General features: G+C 47.5%; 1 protein-coding gene across 3 annotated transcripts in view; it reads left to right on the top strand.

Annotated features, from left to right (window-relative positions):
* The first annotated feature begins 159 nt into the window (after window positions 1-159).
* The window catches only part of UTP14A (UTP14A small subunit processome component), a 28,463-nt gene continuing 10,607 nt past the window's right edge, over window positions 160-18,015 (top strand). The window contains exons 1-11 of one of the 3 annotated variants that reach the window (XM_058154685.1): window positions 160-556; window positions 2,445-2,518; window positions 3,874-3,938; window positions 4,609-4,751; window positions 5,156-5,311; window positions 7,409-7,528; window positions 7,652-7,746; window positions 8,674-8,797; window positions 10,582-10,659; window positions 11,800-12,133; window positions 15,076-15,407. In XM_058154685.1, coding sequence (XP_058010668.1) covers window positions 485-556; window positions 2,445-2,518; window positions 3,874-3,938; window positions 4,609-4,751; window positions 5,156-5,311; window positions 7,409-7,528; window positions 7,652-7,746; window positions 8,674-8,797; window positions 10,582-10,659; window positions 11,800-12,133; window positions 15,076-15,407 — 1,593 coding nt within the window. In that variant the 5' untranslated portion in view covers window positions 160-484. Of the gene's footprint in view, window positions 557-2,444; window positions 2,519-3,873; window positions 3,939-4,608; window positions 4,752-5,155; window positions 5,312-7,408; window positions 7,529-7,651; window positions 7,747-8,673; window positions 8,798-10,581; window positions 10,660-11,799; window positions 12,152-15,075; window positions 15,408-18,015 lie in introns of all 3 variants that reach the window. The other 2 variants (XM_058154683.1, XM_058154686.1) reach the window with 2 other exon arrangements.

Raw genomic sequence — 18,015 nt, 5'->3', positions numbered from 1 at the left:
CTACACTTCATTGGATCAGGTCAGCCGCGCCCCCCCACCACCACGGTGGCCCAGATTCCAAAGGGGAGGCGCGGTCAGCGGTAGCCCCGCCCACCTGCTTATTAAATTTGCCAGGGACCTCGCCCTGCAAATCAGGATAAGGTTGAAGGAAGCGGGCGGGACGACTAAGTGTTTTATCGCAGCCCTTCCCCAAACGCCTGGGAATGGGGTAATTGCTCATTTGCATAATATTTAAATAATTAGCATAGGCGGGGCGCACCCGCACAGGACAAGAGCGGCCCCCTGTGCTTGTAATTCCGAACGAAAGAAAGGGGAAAAGGGCGGAACTGCTGCAAAAGTCTGGCTTCAAAGGCGGAACTGCCGGCGTGCTTTACGGCTGAGAGGGCTCTTAAACACGTGTTCCGTAGCCTGCTCGGAAAAGGAGGAAAGCCGGTCGTTCTCGTGTTTGGCTGGAGTTTCGGTGGCTTTGCCCCCTCCCCCCTCCATGGAAGCTGTCGAAGAGGAAGATCCCTCCGAGAGGGAGCTGATCCCGAGCGAGGAGGACGAGGTGGAAGAGGTGAGATCTCCCTCCTGAGAAAAGATCCCTTCTGATCCTGGAAGTTGGGTTTTATATAATCATTCTCTGCACGGGATCGGATAAGTAGCAAAGAATGCATTTCCACCACCGATGGGCCAGAGGGGAGTTTCAGCAGGTTCTGACCAGTTCTGGAGAACCGGTAGCGGAAATTTTGAGTAGTTCCGCGAACCGGTAAATACCACCTCTGACTGGCCCTGTCCCCATCTATTCTCTGCCTCCCGAGTCCCAGCTGATCAGGAGGAAATGGAGATTTTGCAGTAACTTTCCCCTGGATTGGGGAGAGAATGGAGATTTTACAGTATCCTTCCCCTGCCACGCCCACTAAGCCACACCCACCAAACCACACCCACAGAACCGGTAGTAAAAATTCTGACTGGCCACACCCCTATCTATTCTCTGCCTCCCAAGTCCCAGCTGATCGGGAGGAAATGGAGATTTTGCAGTATCCTTTTCCCAGGAGTGGGGTGGGAATGGAGATTGAAGACTCCTTCTCAGCCGAGAAGCTTCTTTAGCTCCGGACAGGATGGTGGGGAATGGAAGAATTTATTTATTCCTTGCAGACAGCTGGTCCTTTGCATCCTTTTAGAGTGAAGCACTTGGAGGTTTATCAGTGTCCTCAGGGTCACCTGAGTGGGGCTCCTGATTCCTATAGTCTGCAATTTTTTTCCTCTGGGAATCCATTCTTACTCTCACGCCTTTCGAAGGGTTGTTCATCCCAGATTGTGTAGCTAAAAGTCTTAATTGAGAAAGGTTTTGTAACTGTAGCATGTTGTGGGGGGGGGAATGTGTGTGTGTTGACGTGCTATGGTCTTGGGGGTGCAAAGAGTAGGACACAAGTTAGCAACTGAACAACAATGGATAACAAAAGCCTGTTGATGCAGGGATAATTTCCCATAAATTACGTTACTTTCGTCTGGATTTATGAGTTCTTGCTTTATTATATATGTTGACTGCAGCAAGACTGTTGTATGCACAAAAATGGAAGGACACTTTGATTCCTATCATGGTTGCAGAAGTTGACTGAGTGGACTGAAATGGCAAAACTGACTACTTTGATTAAAGAAAAGAACTTTTCTTTACCAAGTACTTTTGTTTCCACTTGGAGACTGCTTCTGAACTTGGTGCTTGAAGTGGAAAAGAAGGAAATTCTGACTTTGGGTTTCACCAAATAGATTGATAGATCTTTACAGAAGTGGCTTGTTCAAATTATTATGAAAAAGCCAAAAGTTGCAATTTGAGGTTAATGTCTTACTCTGTTTTATTGCAACAGAGTCAGAAGTCAATGTTACTTTTTCTTTTTCCTTCTTATCTTTTCTCATTTCTCTTGCCCCTTTTCCTCCCCACTGCTTTTCTATTTACCGTATTTTTCAGCGTATATGATATTTCGGCCCACCCACTGGCCCCCACCCTTTGGCCTCTGCCTCCCAGCAGTTTACCTCCTTGCAGCAAGCAGCAAGAAGAAACAGCCTATTTCAGCTTCAGCACAACCTAATTAGCGCAAGTTGATTGTCCCTTGGAGCAGCCTCCCGACTCTCAGCTGTTTCAGGCTGCAGGGATTGCCATGGCCTATTGCTGGGCCTCTGCTGCTTGCTGCAAGGAGGTAAATTGCTGGTAGCAGATTTTTTTTTTTCTTGTGCTAATGAAGCTATGCTGAAAATGAAAGTAAAGCAGGCTGTTTGCTGCAACGAGGCAACATTGCTGGAATCTTTTTCTTATTTTCCTCACCAAAAAAGGTAGGTGTGTCTTATAGTCCGGAACATCTTATACTCTGAAAAATACGGTACTTTTTGTATTTTACAATATTTTGTAATTCAATAAAATGTTAAAGTGATGAGTTCTTGCTCATTGGGACTCTTTCGTTCCACAGGTGGACGAGGAAGGGGCAGCCAAGAAGCACCGGCAACTGGTAGATGCCCTCACCGCCTTGGTTGGTGGGAAGCGGTAAGAGAGAAAGTCCTTGGTGAGGGAGACTGAGAACAAGCCATCCTCAAAGCCACGGGCCTCTGTGGCTTAGGCTGCTAATGCAGTCTGTTATTAACAGCAGCTGCCTGCAATTACTGCAGGTTCTAGTCCCACCAGGCCCGAGGTTGACTCAGCCTTCCATCCTCTATAAGGTAGGTAAAATGAGGACCCAGATTGTTGGGGGCAATAAGTTGACTTTGTATATAAATATACAAATAGAATGAAGACTATTGCTAACATAGTGTTAGCCGCCCTGAGTCTCCGGAGAAGGGCGGGATATAATTTATTTATTTATTTATTTATTTTATTAGATTTTTATACCGCCCTTCTCCCGAAGGACTCAGGGCGGTGTACAGCCAAATATTAAAAAGCCCACAATATACACATTAAAACAAAACTAAAACAAGCATATTACAAATGGCCGAGAATTTAAAACAGTTTAAAATTTTAAAATTATAAATAGCCCCAATTAAAATTAATAAGACATTTAAGACTTTCAAGCCAGTCCCGCTTGAATAAATAGGTGCGTTTTCAGCTCACGGCGAAATGCAAATAATAAAAAAAAAGGTTATACCATTTATTTATTTATTTATTTATTTATTTATTTATCGTATTTATATACCGCCCTATCTCCCGAAGGACTCAGGGCGGTTCACAGGCAAATAAAAACACATAAATACAGGTTAAAATAACAATTAAAAAACTTATTCTAAAAGGCCGAATGTTTAAAAACTATAAAAAATAAAACCCATTTAAAACCAATAAATTTAAAATCTAATCCAGTCCTGCGCAGATGAATAAGTGTGTTTTAAGCTCGCGACGGAAGGTTCGGAGGTCCGGAAGTTGACGAAGTCCTGGGGGTAGTTCGTTCCAGAGGGTGGGAGCCCCCACAGAGAAGGCCCTTCCCCTGGGCGTCGCCAGACAACACTGCCTTGCTGACGGCACCCTGAGGAGTCCCTCTCTGTGAGAGTGCACGGGTCGGTGAGAGGTATTCGGTAGCAGTAGGCGGTCCCGTAAATAACCCGGCCCTATGCCATGGAACGATTTAAAGGTGGTTACCAAGACCTTGAAGCGCACCCGGAAGGCCACAGGTAGCCAGTGCAGTCTGCGCAGGATAGGTGTCATACGGGAGCCACGAGGGGCTCCCTCTATCACCCGCGCAGCCACATTCTGGTCTAACTGCAGCCTCCGGATGCCCTTCAAGGGGAGCCCCATGTAGAGAGCGTTGCAGTAATCCAGGCAAGACGTCATGAGGGCGTGAGTGACCGTGCATAGGGCATCCCGGTCCATGCAATCCTTTCCCACTAACAAGTTGGTTACTGTCATTCCTGCAGACGACGAAAGGTTGAACGTTCTGAGGCCAGCGCACAGATTTCAGAATTCGATGTGGGTGGTGGAGGTAAGGTTTATTTTATTTTTTTATTTTATTATTATTTTTTTGCTTCTCACTGTTAAATCCATACAATACCTTTTGATTATGTACCATCAAGTCCTAGGGGCCACATAGTAAAACTTTTACTCCGCGACAGTCTATAGGTAGTCCTCTTCTTACGACCACCATTGAGCCCCCAAAATTTCTGTTGCTAAGGGAGACGTTTGTTAAGTGACTTTTGTCCCATTTTACCACCTTTTTTGCCACCGTCGCTAAGTGAAATATTGCAGCTGATAAAAGTTTGTAACCCGATTTGTTGAGTGAAACTGGCTTCCCCATTGACTTGGCTTGTCGGAAGGTCGCAAAAAACCATCACGTGATCTTGGGACAGCAACGGTCCCAAGGACTCACTTGCCAAGGTAGGAGTCACTTGCCAAGGGTCTGAATTTTGATCACATGATCATGGGCAAGGGTCTGCAAACTTGGCTCTTTTAAGACTTGTGGACTTTAACTCCCAGAGCCAAAGAAAAGCTGGCTGAGGAACTCTGGGAGTTGAAGTCCACAAGTCTTAAAAGAGCCAAGTTTGCAGACCCCTGATCATGGGGATGCTTCAAAGGCTGTAACTCTGAAAATTGTGTGTAGGATAACAATGTGAACTTCAACATTCCCGACTCAGAAATATCATGGCCTTTTGCAGGTGCCAATGAGAAAGTCCAGCTCTCGGAGCTCCTACAACCGGTTTCGGCTGTGCCAGCTCTGCGACCGGTTCAGAAACAGCTGAAAAAAGCCCAGCAGAAAATACCAACTGAAATCCCACTTAGTAAGGAAGAGTCCCAACGGGTAAGTTCAGAAAAACAATGTTTTTAATTATGCGTATCTGTTGTTGGTAGTCCACACCTCACTCCCAGAGGGCCCTGGCCCCACCTCTTCCTCCAATGCAGAGCCCTCATCCGGGCCTTCTCCAGCCTCCAGGACTGGCCCATGTTCTTCCTCAGCCTCATCATTGTCCGACTCCGTTGCCAGCTCTGCAGGCTGCTCGCGGACCACAACAGTATCAAAAAAATACAATAAAACAAAACTAAGAATCAAATAATTAAAATTTGGAATTAAGAAAAGGCAGGAAAGCGCCTTTTGTCTGTAAAGCGCTACCGGAAATGAGTTTCTGTCACTGACCCTTTCTAATGTCTCCTTAATGGGATGCTTTGACCATGTGGGGGCCCATGGTTATCCGGTTGTGTCTGCAGGTGGTAAGGGAAGCAGCTTACACACAGACAGCCGAAGCGCTGAACAAATGGGATCCAGTCGTGAAGCAGAATCGACGGGCAGAGCAGCTGATCTTCCCGCTGCAGCAGGAGAGCGTGAGCATTTTGCCCATTGAGGAGGTGATGTCAGGTTGGCAGGTCAGTGTTATTTGGACCCTATGATCATTAAAGTTGGTCTGTTCTGGCGCGCAGCAATTTGGTAATCCCCTAAAATATACCCTGTGCTGTATGGACCATTTACCATGCTTTTCCTAGCCCATGGTTCAGCAAATTAAGGTAAAGGTAAAGGTTCCCCTCGCACACATGTGCTAGTCATTCCCAACTCTAGGGGACAGTGCTCATCTCCGTTTCAAAGCTGAAGATCCAGAACTGTCCGAAGACATCTCCGTGGTCATGTGGCCGGCATGACTCAACGCCAAAGGCGCATGGAAAGCTGTGACTTTCCCACCAAAGGTGGTCCCTGTTTTTCTACTTGCATTTTTTACCTGCTTTCGAACTGCTAGGTTGGCAGAAGCTGGGACAAGTAACAGGAGCTCACCCCGTTACCGCGGCACCAGGGATTCGAACTGCTGCACTGCCGACCTTTCGATCGATAAGCTCCGTGTCTTAGCCATTGAGCCACTGCGTCCCTTTTTTGTCAGGAAATTAAGTTGGTTCTATTCAAACAGGAGGTCAAGTTGTGATTGTGCTTCTTATTTCTTCTTCCTTCTTTCTTTCTTTCTTTCTTCAAGTCAGACTTCACTCCAGGCAACTACTTGAAAAAGTTCCTGCATTTTTGGGGCAGCATTTTAGAAATGGCTTGTTTAGAGGAAGGCTTGGTCTTCTCTTCCATCTAGGGCAGAAATAGAATGACCGGCTCAGTCACCCCATGTAGCTTCCATGCCAAGACTAGAGGTCTCCATCTCCTGGTTTTTATCACAGACTATTTAACCATTTGGATGGATTTTTCCGTCATACTAATCCATAAATGTGGCCATGTTGCCAAGTGCCCGAAAAGTCTGTAGAGATTCTCAGTCATCCAGTATCACGGTTGTCCCAAAGGTGCTATTTCAGGAGGCAACTGGACTTTCTGGTTTTTTTTCTTTTGAAGACGTTTCACTTCTCATCTAAGAAGCTTCTCCGGCTCTGACCATTCCCCACCATCCAGTCATTGTATTTTTGTCCAATATTTTTTTGCCTCTAGACCAGGCAGGGGTGAAATGCTCCCGGTTCGGACCAGATCACCTGATCCGGTAGCGATGGTGACGGGTGATTCAGAGAACTGGTAGCAAAAATCCCGCCCCCCTGCGCCCCCCCTCCCGCATGCCCAGCTGAGCCATGTGATCATCAGAGGGTTGTTGTTTTTTAACTTTTAAAAGCATTTTTTCTTCGGCCGAAAAAATGCTTTTAAAAGTTTTTTAAAAAGCCTCTGACGATCGCACGGCTCAGCTGGGATCGTCTGAACCTTTTAAAGGCATTTTTTTACAGCCTCTTTGGCAACTCAGCTGCCATCGCCAGAACCCTTTAAAAACATTTTTTCTACAATCTCTTCAGCCGAAGAAGTTGTAGAAAAAATGCTTTTAAAAGTAAAAAAAAACAAGTTGGCCATGCCTACCCAGCCACATTACTCCCACCACCACCAAGCCACGCCCACAGAACCGGTAGTAACAAATTTTACATTTCACCCCTGCTCTAGACATGATAATACAGTGATGGCGAACTTTTGACGTCACCACGTGGCAGCTTGCGTGCCGGAAGTAGCATGCAAAACCATCCTGTGAGGTATGCACGGCCCCGCTGGCCTTCACACGTGCAGGAGTGCCTGATATCCGGAAGAGCAGCAGTCCATCGCGCATGCGCGAGCCGGCACACGGATGTCAGCATGGATGCACGCCTGACGAACAGCTGGCCATCACACATGCGTACGATGTCTACCCGGGCATTCGGGTGCTGGCCTGCGCGCGTGTGACGGAACGCCGCATCGTCCAGGTTCCGCTGCTTCCGCGCAACGGCTAACTGAATGGCGCGCGTGTGTGATCACAGGAACATGGAATAGGAGCCAGCAAGGTCGCGCATTCTTCACGGGGTGGTTTCGTGTGTCATTTCCAGCCCGCGTGCCATAGGTTCGTCAACATTGTGGTAATACGTCCCAGGTATCTGGTGGCATTTCCAACGTTTAGCTGATTTATCTTTAAACATCTTTGCCAGCCTCACGTGTGGTTATGTGGTTTAAGTCCACATGCCCCTTTTTTGCAGGCCCGGACGCCCTTGGAGCAAGAGATCTTCAGCCTTCTCCACAAAGCCCAGCAACCGGTGAAGGATCCACTTTTGACCCCCCAGGAAAAAGTCTCCTTGAAAGCCATGAGCCTGGAAGAGGTAAACCTTGACCTGGCTGAGCCCGTCCCGTCCTTCACCTTGCCTGCCCAGTCGGGCTTGACTCCGCTGCGACTTCACAGAACTTCCAGCCAGCTCTTTTTTTACTTTTTCCATGTCTTCCAGGCTAAGCTGCGCAGAATGGAGCTCCAGAGAGCCCGGGCCTTGCAGTCCTATTACGAAGCAAAAGCCCGACGGGAAGGGAAAATTAAGAGCAAAAAGTAAGCAGCGTTGGAATGCCACGGGTGGGAATGGGTTACAATGCAAGGAACTGGTGCTTCCTTTGAATGGGGCAGGTACCGTGTTTCCCCGAAAATAAGGCCCTGTCTTTTTTTTTTTTTTTTTTTTTTTTTTGAACCCTGAAATAATGCACGCATGCACGGGGCGGGGGAGCATTGCATTATGGGTGCTGGCATGCACATGCACTATCGGCCAACAATGAGAAAAAGGTTAGCCATCACTGTATTAAGGCCTAAATAGAGTTAGAATTCAAGGGGCCGCGGTGTGGCTCAGGCTGTAAGAAGCCTGTTATTAAAACACAGCTGCCTGCAATTACTGCAGGTTCTAGTCCCACCAGGTCCAAGGTTGACTCAGCCTTCCATCCTTTATAAGGTAGGTAAAATGAGGACCCAGATTGTTGGGGGGGCAGTAAGTTGACTTTGTAAATATACAAATAGAATGAGACTATTGCCTTACACACTGTAAGCCGCCCTGAGTCTTCGGAGAAGGGCGGGATATAAATGTAAACAAAAAAAAAAAGATTTCTTTTGGTAGCCCTTAACCTTAGGACCAATCTTTTAGCAACCATTCAGTTAAGAAAGATCCCCTTCCAAAAGGAACTGAAGACCTGGTTCCAATGTGATCACATTCCTGGTACTTGACATCCGGCCTATGTTTTATGGCCGTTTCAGGATCCCACAGTCACATTACTACAATTTAGGATGGTTTTGTAGATTCCATTATGATTGTAAGTCGAGGACAACCCATATGATGCGAGATGTAATATATTAAAAACATCCAGAGGACGAGCGGTTCCGGGCTCTCCTCCAGCGCTTTGTCCTCTTGGGTTGCGTTGCGTTGGCGGCAACTCCTTCTTCACAACTTGGTTGATTATCTCCATGGCCTTTCTCTCCTTCTCTCACCCCAAGGTTTCACAAAATGCTTAGGAAAGGGAAGAGTCGGAAGGTCTTGCAGGAGTTTGAGACGCTGCGGAAATGCAACCCGGAAGCTGCCCTGGAACAGCTGGAGAAGATTGAGAAAGCACGGATTGAGGTGAAGCTGGTCTTCTTTCGAATGAAGCTAATACCTGTATACTGAACGAGTGTTCTGTCCCCCTCGCCTCACTCTGAGTGATGACTTAATTAGCTGGCAACTATCAGCTCTGGCAGCAAACTAGCGAGCGTCTGCCAAGTGTCTCTTATCTCTCTTGATGCCGATGAGTCAACCAGGAATAAACAGTACTTCAGCTCTAGTTAATCAGTTGATTTGCTTGCCACGAAGGGGTATAGCAGCCCTTGCTGCTTTTATATCCTGTGGGGTGTGGCTCCATGACTCAGCACTTCCTAGGCCTGCCCCACTCCTGCTTCTGTTGTTCCCGCCTCTCCTGCCGACGAAACCTAGGGTCCAGCCAGGCCTGATTGCCATCGGCTGGGTCTGGAGGCGTGGCCTGGGCGGGGGGAAAGAGTCAGGGGACGGAGGCCTCGTTATCTTTTCCACCTGGCCTGCCTCTGGCTCCTGGAGCTGAGCCAGGGAAGCCGGTGCTCCAGAGGTAAGTCCTGATGGCCCTTCCCCCACACTTTCCGAGTCACTTTCTGGCAGGGGGGCCGGCTCGAGGGGGCGTAGACACAACAATGAGTCAAAAAGAGGGCTGTGAAAATATCTACAGACCCCTCACATCCTGGACATAAACTGTTTCAACTTCTACCTTCAAAACGACAGTACTGTGTTTCCCCGAAAATTAAGACTGGTCTTATATTAATTTTTGCTCCAAAAGATGCATTGGGCCTTATTTTCTGGTTAGGTCTTATTTTGGGGGAAATACGGTACTAAATGGCTGACAATCTTAACTGGGGCTTATTTTTGGAGGGGGGTAGGGCTTATATTACAAGCATCCTGAAAAATCACGCTAGGACTTATTTTCTGGTTGGGTCTTATTTTCAGGGAAACAGTGATGGTTAACCTTTTCCGGACCGAATGCCCAAAGTGTGCGCACGAATGTGCACGTGCACACCCGAACCCCCAAAATGCATGCACATGCAGCCCCCACATGTGCCCTGGCCCCCCCACACGCTTTGCCCCCCCCCATTGCATGTGCAGCTCCTCTGCAGTGCCCTCCCCCCCCACATGCGTGCCCCCACACATGCACATGTGGCCCTGCGCCCACCCCCTCGTGCATGCCACACGGCCCCCGCACACGCCCCGCCCCATACGTATGCACGGCAGAGACCTGAAGACCAGCTGGCCGGCGGGAGGTGCGTGTGTATGCACAGCGGAGGTGAACTGGGGCAACAACTCACGTGCCATCAGAGATGGTGCTGCGTGCCACTTCCAGCACGCATGCCATAGGTTCGCCATCACAGGCATAGGGCACTGCACACCAGAACAACTAGACACAAGGACAGTTTTTTTCGCCACATGCCATCACTCTGCTAAACAACTAATTCCCACAACCCTGTCGAACTATTTACTAAGTTTGTATTACTATTATTGTTCTCATCCTTCCTATTACTTATCTCCTTCTACTTATGACTATAACCTTGTTGGTTGTATCTTTACGATTATATTGTTTGATTTAGTTTCCTAGCATGATTTTGATTGCTTGCTTAGTATCCTCTGACTATCACTAAGTGTTGAATCTTATGATTCTTGATGAACGTATTTTTTATGCACACTGAGAGCTTATGCACTGAAGACAAATTCCTTGTGCGTCCAATCACACTTGGCCAATGAAGAATAAAAATGAGGCCTCTCTGCTTCAAGATAAACATGCAGGCATTCTTGGTTTTAGGGGGCACCAATGCTCGTTGCGTTGATCCATTCTGTCTTTCTTTCTACAGGAGAGGATGAGCCTCAAACACCAGAATAAGGGCAGGTGGGCCAAATCGACTATCCTTATGGCAAAGTATGACCTCCAGGTAAGAGAGCATCGGAGAAGGTTTCATCTGAACATCTTAAGATGTTCAGTTGTGGTGGTGCAGTGGTTAGAATGCAGTACTGCAGGCTAATTCTGCTGACAGCCGACTGTCAGCAGTTCGGCAGTTCGATTCTGACCAGCTCAAGGTTGACTCAGCCTTCCATTTTTCCAAGGTCGGTAAAATGAGAACCCAGATGGTTGGGCTGATTCTGTAAACTGCTTAGAGAGGGCTGTAAAGCACTGTGAAGTGGTATATAAATCTAAATGCTATTACTATTCCTCCTTCCCTCCCTTCCTCTTATTCCCTTTCTCATTCTCCTTCCTGGTGGCACAGTGGTTAGTATGCAGTATTGCAGGCTGACTCTGCCCACAGCCAGGAGTTCAATGATCAGCTGTAGGTTGACTCAGCCTTCCAGCCTTCCAAGGTCAGTAAAATGAGGACCCAGATTGTTGGGGGCAATAGGCTGACTCTGTAAACTTCTTAAAAGAGAATTATAAAGCATGATGAAGTGGTATATAAATCTTAAGTGCTATTGCTATTTAATGGAGTCACTCCCAGTATTTCTACATTCATCTCAAGAAAGCGTTGAAAACCCCTAAAGGAGAAAATTGTCTAAGGAAGATTAATTATGCATATTGGCTCATTCATTAATGTCTGCCTTTTTGCAGGAATTTCTGACTTTGGAGGTTGTAGGAATACCAGATGCCAGAAGTAGCTACTCCTTAAGTTTTGCTATTTAACACCTCATCCCTAGTAGATACCGGGCCAAAAACGTTCTTTATAAATTACAAGTTGGCCCAGCGTATCGGCTCGGATACAGTTTTGGCTAACTGCACAACTTGTGGTGTGCTTCTTGTTCCTTTTTTGTTCCTGGTTTGGATTAGTGATCTCTGAAGATTTAGATAAAAATAATGGAGTCAGAGTGAGACTTGTGTTGATCTACTTACAGAAGAGGTCTTCAAACTTGGCAGCTTTAAGATTTGTGGACTTCAGCTCCCAGAATTCTCCAGCCAGCATAGCGTAGCTGGCTGGAGAATTCTGGGAGTTGAAATCCACAAGTTTGAAGACCTCTGAGTTACAATATATATATATATATATATTTGGCTGCTGTATGGTGATTTCTGCCTTTTCATTTCCCAGGCTAGGCAAGCTATGCAAGAGCAGCTGGCTCAGAACAAAGAACTAACCAAGAAGATCTCTCCTGCCTCAGAAAGCGAAGAGGAAGACGTAGGTGACAACCCTGAAGCAGAGAAGGATCTTGTTCCGGATGTTGTCAATGAGAGGCATATCGGAATGGCTTCCAGCAACCCCTGGATGTTAGGAAAAAGTCCCGCAGAATCCCAGGAGAAGCCAAATCTCCCAACAGAAGACAGCGAAGAGAGTGAGGGAGAAGGAGAAGAACCACTCGTGGCCAACGAGAAGGATCCGTCTCAAGGTTCTGACGAACAGTGGCAGAGCCTGAAATGTCAGCACGGTAGGGCTGGGCTTCAAGGTGAGCTGCCAAAGTATCCAGAAAAGCTTTAATCGTATCTTGGGAGTCCTCTATGTCAGGGGTCTCCAAACTTGGCAACTTTTAAGACTTACGGACTTCAGCTCCCAGAATTCCTCAGCCAGGCACCATCAGTTTGTACGTGGACTAGAGAATCTGTTGGCCTCCCTCAGATATTGGTGAACTCAAGTTTTTATCAGTTTGGCCTTGAGCGAGGCATGTTAGATGACAAGTGGGAAACCTGCAGATTTCCCTTCGCTGATAACTTGTGTACTCTTTGGCGTGGTTTGCACGTTGTATGAAACACACACACCCTAGTTTACCTGCACAACCAAAGCCAACTAGGTTGCCGTGTAGACCCATAAATCAGGTATTTTGACTGACTTTGCATGGCGCAGTAGGTTAGAATGTAGTTGGCTAGTTTGGGTGTCTGAGCATTTGCACAACCAGATAGCCTACTTGTGTCAAGTTTATGAGGTAATCCAGACAAGAAGCACAGTCAGATGAAGTATGAAGATGTAGTCATACTGGCAGGAATAGCCAACACCCTAGATCAGTGGTAGTCAACTGGTCCCTACCGCCCACTAGTGGGCATTCCAGCTTTCATGGTGGCTGGTAGTGGTTTTGTCCCATATAGAAGCACTTTCCTTTTTTTTTTAATTTAATTGACTTTTTTAAAAAAAATTAATAGCATTATTTAAAAACATTTTCATTAGGTTTTCATAAAATTCCCCTTGACAATTTAAATTTCTGAAAATATGCTATTTAACCTACAGTAAGTTGTTTTATAAAGATTTATTCTGCCAAACTTAGCGAAAGTCCGACATAAAGTATTTGGTAAGTAATTATTGTTATATGCTTTAACTTGCTGTAACTCTGCTTTATAAATTTTATAAAGTAAAGTTACTTCTCTACTTTATACATCATCATTACTACGAAACCGGTGGGCGGTTAGAAAACGTTACTACCAACAGAGATACAAAAGTGGGCGGTAGGTATAAAAAGGTTGACTACCCCTGCCCTAGATGATAGGCTCAAGATCCAGATGGATCTTGACAGACTTGAACACTGGGCCCTATCTAACAAAATGAAATTCAATGTAGAGAAAAGTAAAGTCTTACACTTAGGCAGGAAAAACCCCAAGGACAGATATAGACTGGGTGAAACCAGGCTTAATAGCAGCAACTGCGAGAGGGATCTTGGAGTCTTAGTAGACAACCAGTTAAATATGAGCCAACAGTTGCGGTGGCAGCCAAAAAAAGCTAATGCAATCCTAAACTGCATTAACAGGGATACAATCAAAATCAAGACAGATACTTAATACCACTTAATAAGACCACACCTAGAATGCCGCATCCAGTTTTGATCACCACACTATAAAAAAGAAGTTGAGACTCTAGAAAGAGTGCAGAGAAGAGCAACCAAGATGATTAGGGGACTGGACGCTAAAATAGGATGAATGGTTGCAGGAACTGGGCACGGCTCGTCTAGTGAAGAGAAGGACCAGGGGAGACATGATAGCCGTCTTACAATATTTGAGGGGCTGCCCCAGAGAGGAGGGGGGTCAAGCTATTTTCAAAGGCACCTGAAGGCCAGACAAGGAATAATGGATGGAAACTGAACAAAGAGATGTGCAACCTGGAAATAAGGAGGAATTTCCTGACAGGGAGAACCATCAACCCATGGAACAGAAGTTGCTTCCAGAAGTTGTGGAAGCTTCATCACTGGAGGCTTTCAAGAAGAGATTAGACTGCCATTTGTCAGAAATGGTGTAGGGTCTCCTGCTTGGGCAGCGGGTTGGACTAGATGACCTATAAGGTCCCTTCCAACTCTGTTAATCTGTTACTCTATTGCATAAGGTTACATTAACAGAATTTTGCAGGTCTGAAAGTATATTTCCCTCCCCCCTCACTTTTACAGCCTGAGAAATTAAAGAGGTTTCTCCTGAGTTGTTTGCCATGCCCCGATTCCTTCTGTGGGCTCCGTTGCCTCTTACCCGACCACTGTGTTGTCTGCAGCTCTTGCCTTCTGTCTCCCAAGGTCATTCCTACATGCCATTATGGACCAGGCCGGATGAATTCCACCTAGACAATTGGGAGTGATTTGGGCTAATCAGTGGTGTTTGTCATGCAAACATAAGCAATTGCCAAGGGTGAAATGCTGCCGGTTCAGACCGGTTCATGCGAACCGGTAGTAAAAAATTGCTACCGATTCGGGCGAACCGGTATTTATTTTTTATTTGTTTTTATTTATTTATTTCATCAAGCATGTATTAGATAACATATATAGGTATAGACATAATTATGATTCCATGAGATGGATACAATTAAAGAGAACATTATGACAGGGACGGTAGGCATGTTGGCGCACTTATGCAGACCTCTTAGGAATGGGGTGAGGTCGACAGTAGACAGTCTAAGGTTAAAGTTGTGGGGGTTTGGGGAAGAGACCACAGAGTCAGGTAGTGCATTCCAGGCGCTGACCATCCTGTTGCTGAAGTCGTATTTTCTGCAATCGAGTTGGGAGCGGTTTACCTTGAGTTTGTATCTATTGTGCGCTCGTGTATTATTGTGGTTGAAGCTGAAGTTGAAGCTGATCCAACGATCAGCTGTGACGCATGATTTATATTCGCTAGAATCATCGGATTTCCTGCTTCCTAGCTAATTAAATTGTGTGGCACAGCGATTCCCCCCCGCCCCGCCCCCCGCCCCCCGGCTGTTCTACTTACCTTTGCAGACTCGGAAGGCTTCAAAACGTTCCTTTCCAGAACCAGAACCGATAGCACTCTTCAGAGGATTTCACCCCTGAGCGATTCCCATATTAGCCTAGCTAGCGCGTGTGAACCGATCTGAAACTAGAGTTTTGCTCTAGTCCAGCCTGGCAGTCTTTTCCTGTCATCCATAACTATCTTGATTCTTCCGGTACAGAACCTGGCAACGGAGAGATGCCACCAGAGGCTCCGCCGAGCCCCCCGTCAGGGGAGCAGCCCTTCCTGAGTGAGACGCTGAAACGGATCCGCACCTTGGAGGATCTTGAAGAGGGCCTGGAGCCAGGAGACGATCCACGAGAAGACGAGATGCGGCAGCCCGAGGAGACCCAGACCTCCCAGTCGGTGGGCGCCGAGTCCCTGCTGCAGCCCCAGATCAGCAAGTCCAAGAAGTCAGCCAAGCAACAGACCCTGATTGATCTCAAGGCGGTCCTTGCGGGAGCACCGCCTGCCACAAGGTGCCCACTTGTGCCTGCTGCAGTGGAGGATGAGGTGAGCATCAGTGGGGGAGGAGGGTAGACTGTTCTGGTAGAGCAGGGGTGTCAAACTCAATTTTGTTGAGGGCCACATCAGGATTGTTGTTGACCTCGGGGGGCGTGGCCAGGATGGGCTTGGCCAAGTCAACGTCACTCGTGTCCAGGGGTTGGGGGGCACCAGTGGTGGCCAAGTGCTAAGGCAGGACTTTCCTCACACCCTCTCTCACTCATTATAATCTTTCCTTCCTTCCTTCCTTCCTTCCTTCCTTCCTTCCTTCCTTCCTTCTCTTGTTATTCCTTCCCTCTTCATTTTCCTTTCTTTTTCCTTCCCCTCTTTCCTTATTTTTCCTTCCTTGCTACAGCAGGGGTGTCAAACTTGTTTTCATGGAGGGTTGTGTTTGACCTGGGGGGGGGAGGGGTGTGGTGTAGCCAGGGTGGGCATGGCCAGCTTGACGTCACTCGTGGCGGGGGGGGGGCGCCTGTGGCGGCCAAATGCTAAGGCAGGACTTCCCTCAGCCTCTCATTCCCTCTTATTGTAATCTCCCTCCCTCCCTTCCTTCCCTCTTCCTTCTCCTTCCTTTTCCCTTTCCCTCTTCACTCGTGTCGTGGTAGATCGTGTCCGAGACGTGCTTCCTAAATCTGCTCCTTGTTTTAACTCCTGTCCAAAAGGGATCAGAATGATAGAAAAGGAAGAACCCCTGACTGAGTCTTTTAAGAGTCCATGCTTGTCTTCTTTCTGCCAGAGGTGACTAAATAAGCTAGGATCGACTGTGAACGTCTGAACCAGGACTCTTGAATTGATCTTCCTTTTAACAAAGTCGTAGGACAGGAAATCCTATTTGGTCTCTGATCATGGTATATTAGAGGGGAACAAACCTGGGATCTCAGCTGGAGGGTAATGCTGAACAAACCATGAATGGGAGCTACCTGGTTCATTTAACTCAGGGGTGTCAAACTCAAGTTCATTGAGGGCCGCATCAGGGTTGTGTTTGACCTTGGGGGGGGGGACGTGGCCACGGTAGGCTTGGCCAGCTCGACGTCACTCGTGTCAGGGGCGCCTGCGGAGGCCCAAGTGCTCTGCCAGCAAAAACAGGCTCCCGACTTCCATTTTCGGCTGCAACAGCCTCCTGCAACCCTCTGCCCGTGCAAACGGAGGTCGGGAGGGCTGCAGCCTCCATTTCCGCTGGCAGAGGCACTGCGGGCCGGTCCTTCGTTATTTCCAGGATGCCCCTGTGGGCCAGATTTAAGCATCCTGTGGGCCGGATTCGACCCATGGGCCTCGAGTTTGACACCCCTGATTTAACTGATCTCACTAGTGGCGAGTGCCTTGGACTGCAAGGCGATCCAACCGGTCAGTCCTAGAGGAGATCAACCCTGACTGACTGCACTTTAGAAGGCCAGATCCTGAAGATGAAACTGAAATACTTTGGCCACCTAATGAGAAGGAAGGACTCACTGGAGAAGAGCCTAATGCTGGGAACGATTGAGGGCAAAAGAAGAAGGGGACGGCAGAGAATGAGGTGGCTGGATGGAGTCACTGAAGCAGTCGGCGTGAGCTTCAATGGACTCCAGATGATGGTAGAGGACAGGAAGACCTGGAGGAACGTTGTCCATAGGGTTGTGATGGGTCGGACACGACTTCACAAATAACAGCAACAACTAGTGGCAGGAAGCAACCAGAAGCCCCCGATGGATGTTCACTTGTGTCTAGTAACTGGGGCCTAAGCTCAGTTGAAACTGGTCAGAGTGGACTACAGCAGTTTCTCCGTACGAGCTGCTCCTTTCACTCATTTCAGGGTTGAGTTCAGATCACATTAACCCAAATTAAAAAGACAAGACAGGTCATGGCCTGTTACAAGAATAAGCCGGCGGCTCCCTTGGGCTTCTTTTATGTGTCCACGAGTGGAAGAAACCGAGGTATGCTTTTGTTCTTGAACCGGCCACACATTCCTCAGTTTCTTCTAGCTGTGGACGGTCTAGTTCAGAGGTCAGCAACCTGCGGCTCTGGAGCCGCATGTGGCTCTTTCACCCCTCTGCTGCGGCTCCCTGTCACTCACAATATGCGTCACAACCACCAATGTGCGACACCCTCCAAGCACGTGATTTTATTGAGCTATATTGAACCCCCGGTAGGCCAAGCATGGATAAATCCAAGGAAAGAAAAGTTTTGGAAGAAAACAATGTTTAATTCAGCTGCTCAGGAAATAGTCAGGCACAGGAAGGGTTTTGTGGCTCCCGGTGTTTTCTGTGAAAGAAACGGATCCAAACGGCTCTTTTGAGTGTTAGGATGCAGACCCCCTGCTCTAGTTCGTGATGCATTAGGAACAGCTCAAACCACAGCTCCCTGGCATTGGACTTGGTAAGGAAGCAGGTCATAAGCGGTGCATGGAGCCCCTTTGAGTCGGTGGTTAAGAAACCAAGACACTGTGAGTTTTTACTCCCACCTCTGACCATGAAGCCAGCTGAGTGACCTTGGGCCAGTCACTCTCTCCCCACCTAGGAAGGAGGAGGAGGCGGCAGCGGCAAGGACAAACCACTTTGGAAATCTTGCAAAAAAAAAACACAACAACACTGCAGGAATTAACCCTGCAAGGAGTTGTTGCTTATCCAAAGGGCACCGAAGG

The sequence above is a fragment of the Ahaetulla prasina genome, chromosome 11 (assembly GCF_028640845.1).
Source record: "Ahaetulla prasina isolate Xishuangbanna chromosome 11, ASM2864084v1, whole genome shotgun sequence".
NCBI lineage: Eukaryota > Metazoa > Chordata > Lepidosauria > Squamata > Colubridae > Ahaetulla > Ahaetulla prasina.
This window is presented reverse-complemented; position numbering and strand designations above follow the sequence as displayed.